At 45.4% G+C, this 23,818-nt stretch overlaps 1 protein-coding gene across 1 annotated transcript in view; it reads left to right on the top strand.

Moving 5' to 3' along the window:
* Window positions 1–23,818, top strand: part of LOC311129526 (contactin-associated protein-like 5) — a gene marked incomplete at its 5' end in the record, with an annotated part of 125,677 nt that overhangs the window by 25,714 nt on the left and 76,145 nt on the right. Inside the window, one exon of the mRNA XM_084161820.1 lies at window positions 22,809–22,919. Coding sequence (XP_084017946.1) covers window positions 22,809–22,919 — 111 coding nt within the window. The remainder of the gene's footprint in view (window positions 1–22,808; window positions 22,920–23,818) is intronic.

Genomic DNA, 23,818 nt, shown 5'->3' with positions numbered 1-23,818 from the left:
TTGGTGTTGCCCCTTGCTTAGTGGTGTTGCAGACTCTGGGGCCTTTCAGAACAGGTGTAAATATACTGAGATCATGTGACAGATCATGTGACACTTAGATTGCACACAGATGGACTTTATTTAACTAATTATGTGACTTCTGAAGGTAATTGGTTGCACCAGATCTTATTTAGGGGCTTCATAGCAAAGGGGGTGAATACATATGCACGCACCACTTTTCCGTTATTTATTTTGTAGAATTCATTGAAACAAGTTTTACTTTCACCAATTTGGACTATTTTGTTTATGTCCATTACATGAAATCCAAATAAAAATCAATTTACATTACAGGTTGTAATGCAGCAAAATAGGAAAAACGCCAAGGGGGATGAATACTTTTGCAAGGCACTGTATGCGACAAAAGTAATATGCTAAGACGGAGAACTGAAAGTAAAACATGGTTTAGTATTACACAACACAGAAGAACCATTCTACAGAATACTGTGTATTCAGATTCAGTTGAGTTATTCTACAGAATAGTGTAAATTCTGATTCAGTTGAGTTATTCTACAGAATACTGTATATTCTGATTCAGTTTAGTTATTCTACAGAACACTGTATATTCTGATTCAGTTTAGTTATTCTACAGAACACTGTACAGTGAGGGAAAAAAGTATTTGATCCCCTGCTGATTTTGTACGTTTGTCCACTGACAAAGACATGATCAGTCTATAATTTTAATGGTAGGTTTATTTGAACAGTGAAAGACAGAATAACAACAAAACAATCCAGAAAAACGCATGTCAAAAATGTTATGAATTCATTTGCATTTTAATGAGGGAAATAAGTATTTGAGCCCTCTGCAAAACATGACTTAGTACTTGGTGGCAAAACCCTTGTGGGCAATCACAGAGGTCAGACGTTTCTTGTAGTTGGCCACCAGGTTTGCACACATCTCAGGAGGGATTTTGTCCCACTCCTCTTTGCAGATCTTCTCCAAGTCATTAAGGTTTCGAGGCTGACATTTGGCAACTCGAACCTTCATGTCACGGTTTCGGCCGAGGCTGCCCCTCCTCCTTGCTCGGGCAGGTTTCGGCGGTCGTCGTCCCCGGAGTACTAGCTGCCACCGTTGTATGTTTCATGTTCGTTTGGTTTTGTCTTGATGTTGTACACCTGTTTCTAGTTAGTGCTCATTAGTGTCCTATTTAGTTCTCGTTGTGTGTGTCAGGTGTTGTGTGTGATTACGCTTCTGTTTGGTGTTCTGAGCTACGTGTTTCCCTCCGTTGTTTTGGAGAGGGTTTTCGCACATGTTAGTGCGCCTTTTGTTTGACGCCTGTGTGCGCCTTATTTTGCCTCCGGGCTTGTTGTGCTCGTGTACTACGTGAATATTTCACTAAAGTATTTTGGACTTAGTTTCTGCGTCCTGCGCTTGATTCCTGCACCACACCCACCTTCAGCACCCGTGACAGAATCACTCACCATATTTAATGGAATCAGCAGGAGCAACAACCACACCTGAGTCACTTGAGGAGCATGTCCGCGGCCAGGATGACCAGATCAGACAACTGGGGACCGCTCTACAGGATGTCATCAACACCCTGCACCGATGGGAGTCCAGAGGGGTACCCACACCTCCACCTACCTTGCCACCCCCATCGGCCGGTCCACCAGTCCCAGGTCCGGAACCAAGTGGGATTCGGCTCTCGCTCCCGAGGGCGTATGACGGCACAGCTGCCGGGTGTCAGAGGTTCCTCCTGCAGGTGGAGCTCTACCTGGCCACTGTACACCCGGTGCCCTCGGGACACGAGAGCGTTTCCGCCCTCATCTCCTGTCTCACGGGCAAGGCGTTGGAATGGGCCAACGCCGAGTGGAGGAGGATAGACGCCACCACCATCTCCTACGCGGAGTTCTCCCGTCGCTTCAAGGCCGTGTTCGACCATCCACCTGAGGGCAAAGCGGCGGGGGAGCGTCTATTCTACCTGAGACAGGGGAGGAGGAGCGCACAGGCGTTCGCACTGGAGTTCCGGACTCTAGCGGCAGACGCAGGGTGGAATGAACGGGCCCTCATCGACCATTTTCGATGTAGCCTACGGGAGGACGTTCAACGTGAGTTGGCCTGCAGGGACACCAATTTCACCTTCGACCAGTTGGTCGACATGTCCATCCATCTGGACACCCTGCTGGCCACCCGTGGACGTCCCGAGTGGGGTCCGTCCATTCCACCCTCCAGCACCTCCGAGCCGAGCCCTATGGAGCTCGGGGGTGCTGGCGCTAGAGAAAGGAGGAGGAGGACCCCGAGGGGGCCTGTCCCCTGCATCAATTGCGGTCGTGGAGGGCACACTGCGGCCAGGTGCTGGGGAGGGTTTCCAGAGGGAGGAGACAACAGGCCACGCACTGGGGAGCCTTCCCAGGTGAGTAGACGCCCCACTTACCCAGAGCTCTCTGTTGTGCACTTTTGTATACCTGTTCGTTTTCCACAGGTTGCACCTCATTCCCAGCATAAGGCGCTAGTAGATTCAGGCGCAGCTGGGAATTTTGTTGATCGGAAGTTTTGTTTAGATTTAGGGATACCTCTCCTGCCTGTTGACAAGCCCTTTCCCGTTCATGCTTTAGATAGCCGCCCGTTGGGGTCGGGGTTGATTAGGGAAATCACAGCGCCACTTAGGATGTGTGCGCAGGGGGGTCATGAGGAGACTATACAGCTATATCTGATCGACTCTCCTGCGTACCCGGTGGTGCTGGGAATTCCCTGGTTAAGTACCCATAACCCTGCCATTTCGTGGCAACAGAGAGCTCTCAATGGGTGGTCTGCTCAGTGTGAGGGGCGATGTCTGGGTGTTTCCGTGGGGGCGACTTCGGTGGAAAGTCCAAACCAAGTGCCCGCACTGCACATTCCGCCTGAATATGGGGATTTGGCTATCGTGTTTAGTAAAGCTAGGGCGACGCAGTTGCCTCCTCATAGACAGGGGGATTGTGCGATTGATCTCCAGGCAGGAGCAGCGCTCCTACGGAGCCACGTGTATCCTTTGTCTCAAGAGGAGAGAAAAGCTATGGAGACTTACATAGCCGAATCTTTGAGACAGGGATACATACGGCCCTCCACTTCTCCCGCGTCCTCGAGCTTCTTTTTTGTGAAGAAAAAAGATGGAGGGTTGCGCCCGTGCATTGATTACCGTGGTCTCAATCAGATTACTGTGAAATACAGTTATCCACTCCCTCTGATTGCGACCATGACGGAGTCATTGCACGGAGCGCGGTTTTTCACAAAACTGGATCTCAGGAGCGCGTATAACTTGGTACGCAATAGGGAGGGCGACGAATGGAAAACAGCGTTTAGTACCACTTCGGGTCATTTCGAGTATCTCGTCATGCCATACGGGTTGATGAATGCTCCATCAGTCTTCCAATCCTTCGTGGATGAGATTTTCCGGGATATGCAGGGGCAAGGGGTGGTCGTGTACATTGATGACATTCTAGTGTACTCGCCTACCCGAGCCGAGCATGTAGCCCTTGGTGCGTCGTGTATTGAGGAGGCTGTTGAAGCACGACCTGTATGTCAAGGCAGAGAAATGTCTGTTTTTCCAGGAGTCGGTCTCCTTTTTGGGTTATCGGTTGTCCGCGTCAGGGGTGAGAATGGAGGTGGACCGTGTGTCAGCCGTGCGTAATTGGCAAACCCCAACCACTGTCAAAGAGGTGCAGCAGTTATTGGGCTTTGCGAATTACTACCGGAGGTTTATCCGGGGTTTTGGACAGGTGGCAGCTCCCATCACGTCCCTTCTGAAAGGGGTCCGGTGCGCCTGCAGTGGTCAGCTGAGGCAGACAGGGCCTTTGGGAGACTGAAGGACCTGTTTACGTCGGCTCCTGTGCTGGCGCATCCGGATCCCGCCTTACCTTTTCAGGTCGAGGTGGACGCGTCTGAGGCCGGTATAGGGGCCGTGCTCTCTCAACGGTCCGGCACGCCACCTAAACTCCGCCCCTGTGCTTTTTATTCTAAAAAGCTCAGCCCGGCGGAGCGTAATTATGACGTCGGGGACAGTGAGCTGTTAGCTGTAGTTCAGGCCCTTAAGGTGTGGAGGCATTGGCTTGAGGGGGCTCAACACCCTTTCCTCATTTTGACTGACCATCGGAACCTGGAGTACATCCGGGCAGCGAGGAGACTGAACCCTCGCCAGGCTCGATGGAGTATGTTTCTCGCCAGGTTCGTATTTAAAATCACGTACATCCCTGGGTCCCAGAATGGTAAGGCAGATGCGCTGTCCCGGCGGTATGACACGGAGGAGAGGTCCGTTGAGCCTACTCCCATACTACCGGCGTCTTGTCTTGTGGCACCGGTTGTGTGGGAGGTCGATGCTGAAATCGAGCGGGCGTTGCGTGCCGACCCTAGCCCTCCACAGTGTCCTGTGGGTCGGAAGTACGTTCCGCTCGAGGTTCGGGATCGACTCATTTACTGGGCTCACACGTCACCCTCCTCTGGACATCCGGGTATTGGCCGGACAGTGCATTGTCTTAGCACTAAATACTGGTGGCCCACGTTAGCCAGGGATGTGAGGGTTTATGTCTCCTCCTGCTCGGTGTGCGCCCAGTGTAAGGCGCCCAGACACCTGCCCAGGGGTAAGTTACAACCCCTGCCCGTTCCACAACGACCATGGTCCCACCTCTCAGTGGATTTTGTGACAGACCTTCCCCCCTCGCAGGGGAATACCACCATCCTGGTCGTTGTGGACCGGTTCTCTAAGGCCTGTCGTCTTCTCCCTATGTCGGGTCTTCCTACTGCCCTACAGACCGCCGAGGCACTATTTACCCACGTCTTCCGGCATTACGGGGTACCCGAGGATATAGTGTCTGATCGAGGCCCCCAGTTTACCTCCCGAGTCTGGAGAGCGTTCATGGAACGTTTGGGGGTCTCGGTGAGCCTTACCTCGGGGTACCACCCGGAGAGCAATGGGCAGGTAGAACGAGTCAACCAGGATGTGGGTAGGTTTCTGAGGTCGTATTGCCAGGACCGGCCGGAGGAGTGGGCTCGGTATATTCCCTGGGCCGAGATGGCCCAGAACTCTCTCCGCCACTCCTCTACCAACCTAACCCCCTTCCAATGTGTGTTAGGTTACCAGCCGGTTCTGGCACCTTGGCAGCAGAGCCAGACCGAGGCCCCTGCGGTGGATGATTGGATGAGGCGCTCGGAGGAGACGTGGAACGCTGCACACGTCCACCTGCAGCGGGCCATCCGTCGACACAAGGCGAGCGCCGATCTCCACCGCAGTGAGGGGCCGGTGTACGCACCTGGAGATCGAGTCTGGCTCTCAACCAGAAACTTGCCCCTCCGCCTGCCCTGCCGGAAGCTGGGTCGGCGGTTTGTGGGGCCTTTTAAAGTCCTGAGAAGACTGAACGAGGTGTGTTATAGGTTACATCTGCCTATTGAATATAAGAATATTAACCCCTCGTTCCATGTGTCTCTTCTCAGGCCGGTGGTAGCTGGTCCACTCCAGGAAGGTGAGATAGGAGAGACTCCTCCGCCCCACTGGACATCGAGGGGGCTCCGGCGTACACCGTTCGGTCCATCTTGGACTCAAGACGCCGGATGGGGGGTCTCCAGTATCTCGTGGAGTGGGAGGGGTACGGCCCGGAGGAGCGGTGCTGGGTGCCGCGGAGGGACATCCTAGACCCGTCTCTCCTGTCGGAGTTCCACCGGGGGCATCCCACGCGCCCTGCTCCGCGTCCTCCTGGTCGTCCCCGAGGCCGGGGTCGGCGCACGGCTGGTGCCGCGCGTCAAGGTGGGGGTACTGTCACTGTTTCGACCGAGGCTGCCCCTCCTTCTTGCTCGGGCAGGTTTCGGCGGTCGTCGTCCCCGGAGTACTAGCTGCCACCGTTGTATGTTTCATGTTCGTTTGGTTTTGTCTTGATGTTGTACACCTGTTTCTAGTTAGTGCTCATTAGTGTCCTATTTAGTTCTCGTTGTGTGTGTCAGGTGTTGTGTGTGATTACGCTTCTGTTTGGTGTTCTGAGCTACGTGTTTCCCTCCGTTGTTTTGGAGAGGGTTTTCGCACATGTTAGTGCGCCTTTTGTTTGACGCCTGTGTGCGCCTTATTTCGCCTGTACTACGTGAATATTTCACTAAAGTCTTTTGGACTTAGTTTCTGCGTCCTGCACTTGATTCCTGCACCACACCCACCTTCAGCACCCGTGACACTTCAGCTCCCTCCACAGATTTTCTATGGGATTAAGGTCTGGAGACTGGTTAGGCCACTCCAGGTCCTTAATGTGCTTCTTCTTGAGCCACTCCTTTGTTGCCTTGGCCGTGTGTTTTGGTTCATTGTCATGCTGGAATACCCATCCACGACCCATGTTCAATGCCCTGGCTGAAAGAAGGAGGTTCTCACCCAAGATTTGACAGTACATGGCCCCGTCCATCGTCTCTTTGATGCGGTGTTGTCCTGGAAGGAAGTTGTCCTGTCCCCTTGGCAGAAAAACACCCCCAAAGCATAATGTTTCCACCTCCATGTTTGACGGTGGGGATGGTGTTCTTGGGGTCATAGGCAGCATTCCTCCTCCTCCAAACACGGCGAGTTGAGTTGATGCCAAAGAGCTCGATTTTGGTCTCATCTGACCATAACACTCTCACCCAGTTCTCCTCTGAATCATTCAGATGTTCATTGGCAAACTTCAGACGGGCCTGTATATGTGCTTTCTTGAGCAGGGGGACCTTGCGGGTGCTGCAGGGTTTCAGTCCGTCATGGCGTAGTGTGTTACCAATTGTTTTCTTGGTGACTATGGTCCCAGCTGCCTTGAGATCATTGACAAGATCCTCCCGTGTAGTTCTGGGCTGATTCCTCACCGTTCTCATGATCATTGCAACTCCACGAGGTGAGATCTTGCATGGAGCCCCAGGCCGAGGGAGATTGACAGTTATTTTGTGTTTCTTCCATTTGCGAATAATCACACCAACTGTTGTCACCTTCTCACCAAGCTGCTTGGCGATGGTCTTGTAGCCCATTCCAGCCTTGTGTAGGTCTACAATCTTGTTCTTGACATCCTTGGAGAGCTCTTTGGTCTTGGCCATGGTAGAGAGTTTGGAATCTGATTGATTGATTGCTTCTGTGGACAGGTGTTTTTTATACAGGTAACAAGCTGAGATTAGGAGCACTCCCTTTAAGAGTGTGCTCATAATCTCAGCTCGTTACCTGTTTAAAAGACACCTGGGAGCCAGAAATCTTTCTGATTGAGAGGGGGTGAAATACTTATTTGCCTCATTTAAAATGCAAATCAATTTATTCACTGTTCAAATAAACCTACCATTAAAATTATAGATTGATCATTTCTTTGTCAGTGGGCAAACGTACAAAATCAGCAGGGGATCAAATACTTTTTTCCCTCACTGAATATTCTGATTCAGTTGAGTTATTCCACAGAACACTGTATATTCTGACTCCGTTGAGTTGTTCTACAGAACACTGTATATTCTGAAGCAGTTTTTTCATTCAGAAAACACAGTGGAAACAAGGTCACTGAAAGCCTGTGTTTTTATCTGCTCAGAATGGGCCGAGACCTTGAGAGAGAAGTGCCTGGCTGCCAGTGCCAGAATAGGCCCTCGTTTTAAAGATAGCTGATGATCCACCGTGTGTCAGAGCCTGCAAAGCCATGTGTGCCCCCAGGTTTTATAAGTCCACAGGCAGTTCTCGCTCTGTCTCACACTGACATGGATGGGGCTTTCATAACTCACGGTTATTTTCCAAGTTACTACAATATTCACATGCCAATCCAATCCTCTAATATTCTATACATGACCTGTCAAGGTGTAGAGGAGAGGTGCACAACACATATTTGGGCCATTTATACCCTCTTTGTGGCTAAAGGTTGTTGCCATGGAGATGAACTTGACCTCTGTTATAATGGCTCTAGAAACCCAGTTTTATGTTGTGTAGGTGTTTATGCTCCCCTGAAGTACCGTACGATATTACATCTGATAGAAACGGCTGCAGTCACTGCACTGAAGGTCACGGTTGAGAGAAGATGGCTGTAGATCTTCTTTAGACCTAACCTCGATTGAAACCAGTCATGTTTTTCTCATAGATCCTCCAAAAATTTGACAATGGACTAGCAACTCATGCCCGGTAGCTGGTACCCAACAGCATTTCAAGAGTTGTTTGTGATGTGAATTTAAATGGAATGGAAATCCGGTTGCATGTAAGCTACAATAATGTTTTTGAAAATGTAAGGGGGTAGGTAATGCATGAATTACATTTCAGATAAATGTAATACAGTTTGGCATATGCCACACATAGCAGGTGGCCCTGATTTAATTAGTATGCATGACTAAACCTCATACCTCAGAAGTGGAAACAATTAATCACTTGTATTATAATAATATAAAATTTAGCAGACACTTTTATCCAAAGCGACTTACAGTCATGTGTGCATACATTTTTACGTATGGGTGGTCCCGGGGATCAAACCCACTACGCTGGTGTTACAAGCGCCATGCTCTACCAATTGAGCTACAGAGGATCACAGTAAACATGAGAGAGATATTATTTATTATATATTTATTATATATTATATTATAGATAGAGTGATATAGAAAGAGAGAGAAAGAGAGAGAGAGAGAAAGAAAGCTAGAGAGAGTCGGAGAGCAAAAGAGAGAAAGCTAGAGAGCGGGAGAGAGAGAGAGAGAGAGAGAGAGAGAGAGAGAGAGAGAGAGAGAGAGAGAGAGAGGGAGAGAGAGAGAGAGAGAGAGAGAGAGAGAGAGAGAGAGAGAGAGAGAGAGAGAGAGAGAGAGAGAGAGAGAGAGAGAGAGAGAGAGAGAGAGAGAGAGAGAGAGAGAGAGAGAGAGAGAGAGAGAGAGAGAGAGAGAGAGAGAGAGAGAGAGAGAGCTTATATAACCAAGGTATGACAACTTAAAGTGCAATATGCAGATCAATAAGAGGACTCTATTGGATTGCACTCAAGGCTCTCCTTGCTTTCAAAGACTGTGTAGTCCAATAGTGTTGACAGCAACCTTGAGGCTTATTGCAGATGTGACTGCCACCAAGGACGGTGTGTGAGCAACACAAGGACATGGTAGGCAAACTGATTATATGTTTTGTAAAATAAATATATATATTGTACAGTAAATTACACCACAAAATATGTGATATGTGTGAAGTTCAAAATGTTTTTCTCTCCAAACCGTGGTGGTTAAGGCTTGGGGATATCCCAGTGATTCTACAGTACACCCTGTATGTTTCTGAGCAGATTGGAGCCTCACTGCTGTCCTTTCCTTTAGGTACTTAGAACCCTCATTGAGAGATTACCGCTGGGTATCATATCATTCCCTGGCCACTACAGCCTCACAGCTTAGAACTCCACAACCACATCTTCCAACCTTTCTTCTTCTTGTTTTTTAACAGAATGTAAAGGCTACACTTTCTTTCTCTGAAGTATCTTAGTGGAAACGAACCACACTGAGAGTTAACAAGAGGGGCCTCCACACGCTCCCGGACCCCTCTCTACCCTACACTCTCCAGGTCCCCTCTCCACCCTGCACCCTTCACTCTCCAGGTCCCCTCTCCACCCTGCACCCTTCAATCTCCAGGTCCCCTCTCCACCCTGCAACATTCACTCTCCAGGTCCACTCTCCACCCTTCATGCTCCAGGTCCCCTCTCCACCCTCCACCCTTCACTCTCCAGGTCCCCTCTCCACCCTTCACTCTCCAGGTCCCCTCTCCACCCTGCACCTTTCACTCTACAGGTCCTCTCTCCACCCTGCACCGTTCACTCTCCAGGACCCCTCTCCACTCTCCACCCTTCACTCTCCATGTCCCCTCTCCACCTTTCACTCTCCAGGTCCCCTCTCCACCCTGCACCCTTCACTCTCCAGGTCCCCTCTCCACCCTTCAAGCTTCAGGACCCCTCTCCACCCTGCACCCTTCACTCTCCAGGTCCCTTCTCCACCCTTCAAGCTTCAGGACCCCTCTCCACCCTGCACCTTTCACTCTCCAGGTCCCCTCTCCACCCTGCACCCTTCACTCTCCAGGTCCCCTCTCCACCCTGCACCCTTCACTCTCCAGGTCCCCTCTCCACCCTTCAAGCTTCAGGACCCCTCTCCACCCTGCACCCTTCACTCTCCAGGTCCCTTCTCCACCCTTCAAGCTTCAGGACCCCTCTCCACCCTGCACCCTTCACTCTCCAGGTCCCCTCTCCACCCTTCACTCTCCAGGTCCCCTCTCCACCCTGCACCCTTCACTCTCCAGGTCCCCTCTCCACCCTGCACCCTTCACTCTCCAGGTCCCCTCTCCACCCTGCACCCTTCACTCTCCAGGTCCCCTCTCCACCCTTCACTCTCCAGGTCCCCTCTCCACCCTGCACCCTTCACTCTCCAGGTCCCCTCTCCACCCTGCACCCTTCACTCTCCAGGTCCCTTCTCCACCATTCATGCTTCAGGACCCCTCTCCACCCTGCATCTTTTCTCCCCGCTTTCATCATATGTCTCTTCTTCCTGCTGTCACTCTCTCATCTCTTTCTCTCTCATGATGTTGTTGGAAATCGATTCATAAAACCTGGAGCAATCTTTTTTGATGTGGGGCTTATTGAGCAGACTCGTGAAAAGGTTAATTAGCTGAATAATCAGCTTAGCTACCGCTTGGCAACTAAAACTGCAGGCCTCTAGAGAGTGTATAGAGTAGACACAGTCTTCCTCTTTATTCCTCTGAGGGGAGGAGGTAGAAGGAGAGGGTCAGTGACAGATCCCAGACTGCAGTCTGAGGGCAAAGCCTCATCCAGCTGACGAGGGAAAAAGCTGTCCCCAGCAATCACAGAGGAGAGAAGATGAGAGGAAATATGCTGTAATGAGAAAGAGGGAGAGAGACAGACAGTAGAGCTGGGGGCGGGCAAGAGTTCAGATAGGAGAGAAGAGGAGTAAGAAATAAATACAAGGACATAGAAGAGGGAGCCAGAGATAATACAGTGAACAGGAGATCTACACCACGGATTTCTCTGTGGAGCTGAGTCTCATGCTGGCATTCTCTGCCTGTGGAGCTGAGTCTCATGCTGGCATTCTCTGCCTGTGGAGCTGAGTCTCATGCTGGCATTCTCTGCCTGTGGAGCTGAGTCTCATGCTGGCATTCTCTGCCTGTGGAGCTGAGTCTCATGCTGGCATTCTCTGCCTGTGGAGCTGAGTCTCATGCTGGCATTCTCTGCCTGTGGAGCTGAGTCTCATGCTGGCATTCTCTGTGGAGCTGAGTCTCATGCTGGCATTCTCTGCCTGTGGAGCTGAGTCTCATGCTGGCATTCTCTGTGGAGCTGGGTCTCATGCTGGCATTCTCCGCCTGTGGAGCTGAGACTCATGCTGGCATTCTCTGTGGAGCTGAGTCTCATGCTGGCATTCTCTGCCTGTGGAGCTGAGTCTCATGCTGGCATTCTCTGTGGAGCTGAGTGTCATGCTGGCATTCTCTGTGGAGCTGAGTCTCATGCTGGCATTCACTGTGGAGCTGAGTCTCATGCTGGCATTCTCTGTGGAGCTGAGTCTCATGCTGGCATTCTCTGTGGAGCTAAGTCTCATGCTGGCATTCTCTGTGGAGCTGAGTCTCATGCTGGCATTCTCTGTGGAGCTGAGTCTCATGCTGGCATTCTCTGTGGAGCTGAGTCTCCTGTTGGCATTCTCTGTGGAGCTGAGTCTCATGCTGGCATTCTCTGTGGAGCTGAGTCTCATGCTGGCATTCTCTGTGGAGCTGAGTCTCATGCTGGCATTCTCTGTGGAGCTGAGTCTCATGCTGGCATTCACTGTGGAGCTGAGTCTCCTGCTGGCATTCTCTGTGGAGCTGAGTCTCATGCTGGCATTCTCTGTGGAGCTGAGTCTCATGCTGGCATTCTCTGTGGAGCTGAGTCTCATGCTGGCATTCTCTGTGGAGCTGAGTCTCATGCTGGCATTCTCTGTGGAGCTGAGTCTCATGCTGGCATTCACTGTGGAGCTGAGTCTCATGCTGGCATTCTCTGTGGAGCTGAGTCTCATGCTGGCATTCTCTGTGGAGCTGAGTCTCATGCTGGCATTCTCTGTGGAGCTGAGTCTCATGCTGGCATTCTCTGTGGAGCTGAGTCTCATGCTGGCATTCTCTGTGGAGCTGAGTCTCATGCTGGCATTCTCTGTGGAGCTGAGTCTCATGCTGGCATTCTCTGTGGAGCTGAGTCTCATGCTGGCATTCTCTGTGGAGCTGAGTCTCATGCTGGCATTCTCTGCGGAGCTGAGTCTCATGCTGGCATTCACTCCAGTCTGTAAACAAACTGTTCTGGAGGGACGGGGGTGGTATGCCAATCACTGGGATGATGGCCCAACTTGGGACGGGGGTGGTATGCCAATCACTGGGATGATGGCCCAACTTGGGACGGGGGTGGTATGCCAATCACTGGGATGATGGCCCAACTTGGGACGGGGGTGGTATGCCAATCACTGGGATGATGGCCCAACTTGGGACGGGGAGGGGCTTTAGCGGGGGAATTAGTGGAGAACAATTGGAGGGTTACTTAGTAGCAATGCAAATATCATGGTAAGGCTATATGGACACTCAATCACTATGGTATTTTTTATGGGTAAATTTACAAACATATATAATAATAAATCGTTTTGAAACTTGTATCTCATTATGGTATATGGTGAAATAAGTATAGTCAGTTATAATTGTAATGGCTTAGCAGATAATAACAAAAGAAGAACAATATTTACATGTCTCAAAGAGAAGGAATATAATATCTATTGTTTACAGGAAACTCATTCAACAATTCTAGATGAAGTTGCGTGGAAAAAGGAATGGGGGGGGGGGCGAAATATACTTCTCCCATGGGCAAAGAAACTCAAAAGGGGTGATGATATTAATTAACAGTGATTTCGATCCGAATGTGCAAATTGTCCAAACAGATACGCAAGATGGATTATTTTAAATATGTTATTGGACCATAAACAGATATGGCTCATTAACCTTTACGGACCAAATAATGATGATCCACACTTATTTGACAATATATATGGGGGCGGCAGGTAGCTTAGTGGGTAAGAGCGTTGTGCCAGTAACCGAAAGGTCGCTGGTTCTAATCCCCGAGCCGACTAGGCGAAAAATCTGTCGTTGTGATCTTGAGCAAGGCACTTAACCCTAATTGCTCCTGTAAGTCGCTCTGGATAAGAGCGTCTGCTAAATGACTAAAAAATAAAAATAAAAATATATATAATAAATTATCAATCCTGCAAGCAATTCAAGACGCTGTTATTATGGTGGGAGATTATAATATCGTTTTAAATAGCTCAATGGACCGTAAAGGAAATCACACTACAAACAATCACCCTCATGCTCTTAAGGAAATCATGAATGTCATGGATACATTAGAACTAGTAGATATATGGAGGCTTAAATATCCTGATCTAGTGAGATATACATGGCGGAGACTCAATCAAGCTAGTCGTCTTGAATTCTTTCTTATGCAATTCTCGTTGGCACCAAAAGTTTAAAAAGTGTTGATAGGGGACAGAATGCGGTCGGACCATCATATAATTGGCATATACATTACTCTTACTGAATTTCCACGTGGGCGAGGATATTGGAAATTTAATCAAAGCCTATTGGATGATAACTTGTTTTTAACTAGGACAGAGGAATTCATAACTGATTTTTTCCGACATAACATAGGTACAGCAAATCCCCTTATTGTATGGGACACCTTTAAATGTGCCTTTAGAAGGCATGCAATTCAGTACTCATCTTGAAAACAAAAGCAATTTTGATCAAAAGAGTCCATACTAACAAAGAAAATAGAAGGTCTAACAGAACAGATAGATAGCAATAAAGACTGTAACATAGAGGCTCAGAATAAATTAGAGGGAAAACAAAAAGAAATGAAATATGGGGAAAAATGCACCAAATGATTTTTTAAATCTTCAACATAGAAATACTACCAAAAATAATTTACTGAAACTGGTTACAAATGACGGAGTCACCCATGATTCACCAAATGATATTTTGAAGGAGGAAACAAAGTACGTTAAGCATATGTTTTCATTTCAGTCGCCTCCATCTCCTCTAACTGAAGCAAATTGTAGAGATGTTTTTTCTATTGATAATGTAAAATTAGCAGCCATACAGAAAGACTCATGTGAAGGTGAAATTACAGAGGAGGAACTTCTGGATGCAATTATATACTTTAAGTCCGGGAAAACTCCAGGGTTGGATGGCATACCAGTCGAGGTATACCAAACCTTTTTGATATACTCAGAGGACCGTTATTAGTGTGTTTTAACCACTCCTATGTAAATAGTAGATTATCAGACACTCAAGAAGAAGGTCTGATTTCATTATTACTGAAACAGGATACAAGTGGAAAATACAAAGATCCAGTCCCTTAAAAAAATTAGAAGCCCCTTACACTTCAGTGTTGTGATGCAAAAATTCTAGCAAAATGTATAGCTCATAGAATTAAAAAGGTATTGTCGGACATTATTCATTCTAATCAGACAGGTTTTTTACATGGAAGATACATTGGAGATAATATAAGGCAAGTACTGGAAACAATAGAACACTATGAAAAATCAGGGAAAACAGGCCTGCTATTCATAGCAGACTTCGAAAAGGCATTTGATAAAGTACAACTGGGGTTTATATATAAATGCCTGGAGCATTTCAATTTTGGAGAATCTCTTATAAAATGGGTTAAAATCATGTATAGTAACCCTAGGTGTAAAATAGAAAATAATGGCTATTTCTCCGAAAGTTTTAAACTGTCAAGATGAGTGAAACAAGGTAGTCCACTATCGGCCTATATTTTTATTATGGCCATCGAGATGTTAGCTATTAAAATCAGATCCAACAATAATATCAAAGGATTAGAAATCCAGGGCTTAAAAACAAAGGTGTCATTGTACGCTGATGATTCATGTTTTCTTTTAAAACCACAACTTGAATCCCTCCACAGCCTCATGGAGGATCTAGATACATTTTCTAACCTCTCTGGATTGCAAACAAATTATGATAAATGTACTATATTACATATTGGATCACATTTTTTATTTTTTTATGACATTACCATGTAGTTTACCAATAAAATGGTCTGATGGTGATGTGGATATACTCGGAATACATATCCCAAATGAAATAAATGATCTCACTCCAATACATTTTAATAGAAAGTTAGCAAAAATAGATAAGATCTTGCTACAATTGAAAGGTCAATTTGTGGAAAGTATTTAGTATTATCCCAGTTTACCTATTTGCTTATGGTCTTGCCTACGCCTAGCGAACAGTTTTTTAAATTATATGAGAAAGAAATATTCCATTTTATTTGGAACGGCAAGCCAGACAAAATTATTAACTATTTATATAATGAATATGAATTCGGAGGACAGGAATTATTAAATATTAAAGCATTAGACCTATCACTAAAAGCTTCAGTCATACAAAAGTTATACTTAAATCCAAACTGGTTCTCTAGCAAATTAGTAAGATTGTCTCCCGAGTGGCGCAGTGGTCTAAGGCACTGCATCGCAGTGCTAGCTGTGCCACTAGAGATCCTGGTTCGTAGCCGGCCGCGACCGGGAGACCCATGGGGCGGCGCACAATTCGTCCAGGGTAGGGGAGGGAATGGCCGGCAGGGATGTTGCTCAGTTGGTAGAGCATGGTGTTTGCAACGCCAGGGTTATTCCCACGGGGGGCCAGTATAAAAAATAAAAATGTATGCACTAACTGTAAGTCGCTCTGGATAAGAGCGTCTGGTAAATGTAAATGTAATTGTCTCACCCATTGTTCAACAATGGCCTTTTTTGCCTTTATTCAGATTACAACCTCACACTTTCAGTTATTTGAAAAGGAAATAATCTCCCAAATATCACTATTTCTAAAACAAGCCATAGAAAGTTGGTTGCAATTTCAATTTAATCCTCCAGAAACGACAGAACAAATAATGCAACAAATATTGTGGTTAAACTCAAATATACTAATTGAAATATTTAAAAAAGGTATAATCTTCGTAAATTATATTATCGGTAGGACTGGTGGAGTTATGTCGCACATGCAGCTAACAAAAACAAATGGAAATGTCTGCTCTACCCAAAATTACAACCAAATAATTGCAGCATTACCGCAAAAATGGAAAAGGTGAGTGGAAGGGGGAAAAAGTAAGGAACTTGTCTGTCGGCCTTGCATTAAAGAACATAATTGGTTAAACAAAATTGTGATAAATAATAAAGTATACCAGTTTCATTTAAGGACCAAAGGATTGACAGCCGTCCCATATAGATTGCAAAATAGTTGGGAAGAGATTTTTGACGTATCGATTCCATGGCATATTGTTTATGAATTGATATGCAAAACGACGCCGGATTCAAAACTTAGAATATTTAAATTTTAATTATTATATAAAATTCTTGCTACTAATAGAATGTTATTTATATGGGGAATTAAATCTTCCCAGCTCTGCAGATTTTGCTGCGAAGAGACAGAATCATTAGATCATTTGTTTTGGTATTGTCCATTTGTAGCTTGTTTTTGGACACAGGTCCAGGAATGGCTAAAGGATTGCAATATTTACCTGGAGCTAACCCTGCAGATAGCACTATTGGTGATCTGAAAAGTCATAGTCAATCAATCAATAATATAATAATACTTTTAGCACTACATTTCAATTTACAATCTGTAGAAACAATGAGAATAGAAGGGTTCAGAACTTTTGTAAAACATCACAGTACAGTTGAAAACTATATGGCAAATAGAAATCCAATAGGGATGGTGTTAAGAGATAGATGGGAGGTGTTGAATGGAGCTGAAGGATGGGACTAATAACAACAACTAATAACAACAAGATAACTAATGTAAAGCATACTGTGTCCATAATAGGTATACAGGTTATAGGTTGAGAGCTTTTGTGAAAGAGCACAGAAATATTGCATATAGAAGCAAACCAGATGGACATCATGAAAATGATCGGAGGAATTTCAGGAGTAAAAACAAACAAAATATAATTATTGTAGAATTTGACTGTGTCCATGAAATGTATATAGTATGTATGGGCTGGAAGTAGAGGCCTAAGCGTTGTTGTTCACTAGTTTACTCCAATTGGGGAGGGGTGGTGGGGTTGGAAAGTAATGAAGGGAAATATAATTTAAAAAAGGATATGTGTGTGTGTGTATATATATATATATATATATATATAAATATATATATACGAGAAAAAACACATATGGGGGATTGGAAGTGATGCAGACAATTACATTGATGGAAGTTACAATCTATCTGAAATATTAAAGCTGATCTACCCCCTAAAAATAAAAAAAATAAAAACTGCAGATAGCATTACTGGGTGATCTGAAAAGTCATAGTCAATCGATCAATAATATAATAATACTTTTAGCAAAAATGTTTATTTTCAATTTACTATCTGTAGAAACAATGAGAATAGAAAGGTTCAGAACTTTTGTAAAACATCACTGTACAGTTGAAAAATATATGGCAAATAGAAATCCAATATTGATGGTGTTAAGAGATAGATGGGTGGTGTTGAATGGAGTTGAAGGATGGGACTAATAACAACTAACAACAACTAATAACAACAAGATAACTAATAATGTAAGCATACTGTGTCCATAATAAGTATATAGGTTATAGGTTGAGAGCTTTTGTGAAAGAGCACAGTTAGAAAGACATGGCATATAGAAGCAAACCGGATGGACATCATGAAAATGATCGGAGAGGTTGAGGGTAGAGGAAGTTCAGCAGTAAAAACAAACAAAATAGAATTATTGTAAAATTGACTGTGTAAATAAAATGTAATACTATGTATAAGCTGGAAGTAGAGGCCTAAGCATTGTTGTTCACTAGTTTACTCCAATTATGGAAAGTAATAAAGGGAAATATATTTTAAAAAAGGAAATGTATATGTATGTGTATATATGTATGTATGTATGTATGTGTATATACAGTGGGGAGAACAAGTATTTGATACACTGCCAATTTTGCAGGTTTTCCTACTTACAAAGCATGTAGAGGTCTGTAATTTTTATCATAGGTACACTTCAACTGTGAGAGACATAATCTAAAACAAAAATCCAGAAAATCACATTGTATGATTTTTATGTAATTAATTTGCATTTTATTGCATGACATAAGTATTTGATCACCTACCAACCAGTAAGAATTCTGGCTCTCACAGACCTGTTAGATTTTCTTTAAGAAGCCCTCCTGTTCTCCACTCATTACCTGTATTAACTGCACCTGTTTGAACTCGTTACCTGTATAAAAGACACCTGTCCACACACTCAATAAAACAGACTCCAACCTCTCCACAATGGCCAAGACCAGAGAGCTGTGTAAGGACATCAGGGATAAAATTGTAGACCTGCACAAGGCTGGGATGGGCTACAGGACAATAGGCAAGCAGCTTGGTGAGAAGGCAACAACTGTTGGCGCAATTATTAGAAAATGGTAGAAGTTCAAGATGACGGTCAATCACTCTCGGTCTGGGGCTCCATGCAAGATCTCACCTAGTGGGGCATCAATGATCATGAGGAAGGTGAGGGATCAGCCCAGAACTACACGGCAGGACCTGGTCAATGACCTGAAGAGAGCTGGGACCACAGTCTCAAAGAAAACCATTAGTAACACACTACGCCGTCATGGATTAAAATCCTGCAGCGCACGCAAGGTCCCCCTGCTCAAGCCAGCGCATGTCCAGGCCCGTCTGAAGTTTGCCAATGACCATCTGGATGATCCAGAGGAGGAATGGGAGAAGGTCATGTGGTCTGATGAGACAAAAATATAGCTTTTTGGTCTAAACTCCACTCGTTGTGTTTGGAGGAAGAAGATGGATGAGTACAACCCCAAGAACACCATCCCAACCGTGAAGCATGGAGGTGGAAACATCATTCTTTGGTGATGCTTTTCTGCAAAGGGGACAGGTCGACTGCACCGTATTGAGGGGATGATGGATGGGGCCATGTATCGCGAGATCTTGGCCAACAACCTCCTTCCCTCAGTAAGAGCATTGAAGATGGGTCATGGCTGGGTCTTCCAGCATGACAACGACCCAAAACACACAGCCAGGGCAACTAAGGAGTGGCTCCGTAAGAAGCATCTCAAGGTCCTGGAGTGGCCTAGCCAGTATCCAGACCTGAACCCAATAGAAAATCTTTGGAGGGAGCTGAAAGTCCATATTGCCCAGCGACAGCCCCGAAACCTGAAGGATCTGGAGAAGGTCTGTATGGAAGAGTGGGCCAAAACCCCTGCTGCAGTGTGTGCAAACCTGGTCAAGACCTACAGGAAACGTATGATCTCTGTAATTGCAAACAAAGGTTTCTGTACCAAGTATTAAGTTCTGCTTTTCTGATGTATCAAATACTTATGTCATGCAATAAAATGCAAATTAATTACATACAAATCATACAATGTGATTTTCTGGATTTTTGTTTTAGATTCCGTCTCTCACAGTTGAAGTGTACCTATGATAAAAATTACAGACCTCTACATGCTTTGTAAGTAGGAAAACCTGCAAAATCGGCAGTGTATCAAATACTTGTTCTCCCCACTGTATATATTTGCGAGAAGAAAAAAAGCATTGGGGGATTGGAAGTGATGCAGACAATTACATTGATGGAAGTTACAATCTATCTGCAATATTAAAGCTGATCTACCCCCTAATAGAAACAAATAAAATACAAAAATAAAAACTGTTCTCAGCATCACCATGGTGAGGGCCAATAAGGTGCAGTGGAAAGCAGCATGTCTCAGCAGGTCAATGAGGTACTACTGAATCAATGAGGTAATGTACTAATTGGCCTCAGGGAAAGAGAGAAAGTCTAAGACAGGGGTGTCAAACTTATTCCATGGAGGGCCTAGTGTCTGCGGGTTTTTTGTTTTTTCCTTTAAATTAAGACCTTGACAAACAGGTGAGGGGAGTTCTTTACTAATTAGTTACCTTCATTCATCAATCAAGTACAAGGGAGGAGGGAAAACCCAGAGACACTCTGCCCTCTGTGGAATGAATTGGACACGTGGTCTAAGAGATAGATATTCAGTGCTTTCGGAAAGTACTCAGACCCCTTGCACCTTTGGCAGTGATTACAGCCTCGAGTATTCTTGGGTATGACGCTACAAGCTTGGCACACCTGTATTTGGGGAGTTTCTCCCATTCTTCTCTGCAGATCCTCTCAAGCTCTGTCAAGTTGGATGGGGAGCGTCGCTGCACCGCTATTTTCAGGAATCTCCAGAGATGTTTGATCGGGTTCAAGTACGGGCTCTGGCTGGACCACTCAAGGACATTCAGAGACTTGTCCCAAAGCCACTCTTGCGTTGTCTTGGCTGTTTGCTTACGGTCATTGCCCTGTTGGAAGGTGAATCTTCACCCCAGTCTGAGGTCCTGAGCGCTCTGGAGCAGGTTTTCATCAAGGATCTCTCTATACTTTGCTCCGTTCATCTTTCCCTCAATCCTGACTAGTCTCCAAGTCCCTGCCGCTGAAAAACATCCCCACAGCATGATGCTGCCACCACCATGCTTCACCATAGAGATGGTGCCAGGTTTCCTCCAGATGTGACGCTTGGCATTCAGGCCAAAGAGTACAATCTTGGTTTCATCAGACCAGAGAATCTTGTTTCTCATGGTCTGAGAGTCCTTTAGGTGCCTTTAGGCAAACTCCAAGTGGGCTGTCATGTGCCTTTTACTGAGGAGTGGCTTCCGTCTGGCCACTACCATAAAGGCCTGATTGGGGGAGTGCTGTAGAGATGGTTGTCCTTCTGGAAGGTTCTCCCATCTCCAAAGAGGAACTCTGGAGCTCTGTCAGAGTGACTATCGGGTTCTTGGTCACCTCCCTGACCAAGGCCCTTCTCCCCGATTGCTCAGTTTGGCCAGGCGGCCAGTTCTAGGAAGAGTCTTTGTGGTTCCAAACTTAAGAATGATGGAACCACTGTGTTCTTGGGGACCTTCAATGCTACAGAAATGTTTTGGTACCCTTCCCCAGATCTGTGCCTCGACACAATCCTGTCTCTGAGCTCTATGGACAATTCCTTCGACCTCATGGCTTGGTTTTTGTCTAACATACACTGTCAACTGTGGGACCTTATGTAGACAGGTGTGTGCCTTTCCAAATCATGTCCAATCAATTGAATTTACAACAGGTGGACTCTAATTAAGTTGTAGAAACATCTCAAGGATGATCAATGGAAACAGGATGCACCTGAGCTCAATTTCGAGTCTCATAGCAAATGGTCTGAATACTTATGTAAATAAGGTATTTCTGTTTTTTATTTTGAATTATTTTGCAAAAAAGTATTTTCCTGTTTTCGCTTACATAACAAAATGTTGAAAAAGGGAAGGGGTCTGAATATTTTCCGAATGCACTGTAATACTGGAGGGAAAATAAGAATGTGAGAAGAGAGGAGTGATATGTGCTCGTTATGTGATATAAAAGCCCGGCAGCAGCATAATCAAATGCAGTGCTGACGCTCTCTGAAGCCACAATTGAAAACAGGAAACACTAATGGATTGTCTCTTGGGTTTTCTTGACAGTATTCTAAACAGATGAAAAATATGTCAATTGTTAGAGGAAGAGAAAGCAGACAAAAGAAGAAAAAGTGCTTGTGGTCTTTTATGTGAACAAGGAGGCGATTGCTTGTTGATTTCCTCTGAACTGAAAATTACTCTGTCCCAACAATGAGAGATTAAAGAGACTTGAATCCGCTTTGGACCAGGACAGATAACTTCAAACAAGTTCCCCAACTGGCATCCCGTGGTCCGTACTTGGCCCCCGCATGGTTTTATTTGCCCCCCCCCCCCCCCCCCCCCCCCCCCCACCCACCCCAGTTTTCTGAGCAAAAAATAAATAAACATTTATTTTTCATTGTTGGACATAAAAGACTGTAAAAACAGCAGGAAATCAGCTCCAAGTGATTTTAATTTTGGAAATCTGTTCCCACGCGTAATATAGAGACACGTGATTGTATACAAATGTAAGCAAGGTTTGAAATGATTATGTTTTAGTCAAATATTATATCTGTTTTGGCTTCTTGCGGTCAATTCGCAGTTTGCAAATTATTTGTCATTACGTTCCAGCCCCCCGAACATCCACTCAAGAAAAAATTGGCCCGCGGTTGATGATCCCTGTGCTAGGTGGTTTGTTGTCGGTCATTTGAAGGTCTATGTACTTTCTGCATAACCAATCATCAAACCATCCACATTCTCTAGAGAAACAAAATGGTGCACATTCCTAGATGAAGAGGGCTAGCTTGAGCATATTGGAAACTATGTATTATCCATTATGAATCTATGATAAATGACACATATGACTAATAATGTATAATGAGAAGACTTATTTCCCATCATTCTTGTCTCAAGGACTATAACAACAATGGGTAAATGCATTTTCATTGTGGTGCTCCATCACAAATGCCAAATAACTGACTGATTATGACTCATGTAATTAGTTAAGTCTCCCATTCCACAAAAAACGGTAAAGCTTGGTAAACGAAGAGATCAAGTTATTTCATCAGCCTGTGCATGCTGGAAGTAGAGCCTGTGCAAATTAAGAATTAGGTGTAACCCTTCTCCGAACCATTTGTCTTTCCCGTCTTTTGTGTCTAATGCCATCAGAATTGAATGATGGTTGTCACGTTTGTCTGCATATACAATACACTGTCATTTGGCAGATACTGGAGCCAGTGAACCTCACTTGAATGTCGTCAATCATTCACTGGAGACAGTATAAGACATGCTCAAGGAGATCCCAGGAAATAGGATCATTCAATGTTATAAAATGTATGTGGAAAGCATATTTGCTACAGTTTTCAGGCTACTTTATTATCGTGCTAACCTGAGTGTTCTGGTTTTGGTCTTTTTAGATAACTGTGATGGCCCTTTGGTATCAAATCTGCTTCAGGCCTCCTTTGAGAGGTCCTCACAGTTCTCCATCAGTAACGCTCCACACTTCGCCAAGCTCAACAGAAGAGATGGTGAGTAAAGACTAAGTCCATGCTCAATGCTGTGTAGATATATCCATCAGTAGTAATGTCCTCTTGATGCAGAGCCTACTTCCCATGAACACCATGTGCAGAGTATGTTGGTCTCACATTTCATTTCCACATACTTAATTAATAAACATGAATTATCGGTGTATAGCTATAAATCGATTTGATCGATGGATTGTAAACAACAAATTGCTTGTAATTTAATTCTATGGTTGTGAGCAGTTGTTAGATTAATTGCCAGCTGTTTCATTTAGAGTCAGCCACCTGCATCTGATCACTAAACATCAGTGATAAACTCAAAGGCCAACCTAATTGTCCCACGTACTCCATACTCCTCAGTCTGGTTAGTAGTCAATGTGGCATCAACGTAAAGTTGCTGGAGTTACAGTACATTCATGCCTGCCTTCAAAACTGCTCTTCACTGAATGGCCTTGAACATACGTATAAATATATAGCAACCACAGACCTTCCAGGGTAGCAGATATGCACATCTATATTTCACACCCTGTCCATCAAACACTGACTGTACCCTGGGTTATTTTTAGCCACGGCCAACCTCCCTACGTGTGTCTGTAACAACCAGAATGATCCTGCTCCCTGGGGGGGGGGGATCCGTAAACGATGCTTCCTCTGTGTCTCAGACTCTGGTTTGATATGCTGCACTCATCTGCTCCCATGGTGGTGTGTCCCAGCCCAGAGCAGCTGAGTAATGAACCTTTCAGCCAGAGCTGATCTGTCTTCTTCCGCTCGACGACTGAGTAGCTGTGGGGATTAAACTCATCTTTAAAAAACACAATACGTTACAAATCTCCACCCCCTGTGGAATCTTAGCCGCTGAATTCATAACAGTGCTATACATGATGGAGATGGACTGGCCAATGTGT

Source organism: Coregonus lavaretus (genome assembly GCF_964263955.1).
Source record: "Coregonus lavaretus genome assembly, chromosome: 5".
In the NCBI taxonomy this organism is placed as follows: domain Eukaryota; kingdom Metazoa; phylum Chordata; class Actinopteri; order Salmoniformes; family Salmonidae; genus Coregonus; species Coregonus lavaretus.
This window is presented reverse-complemented; position numbering and strand designations above follow the sequence as displayed.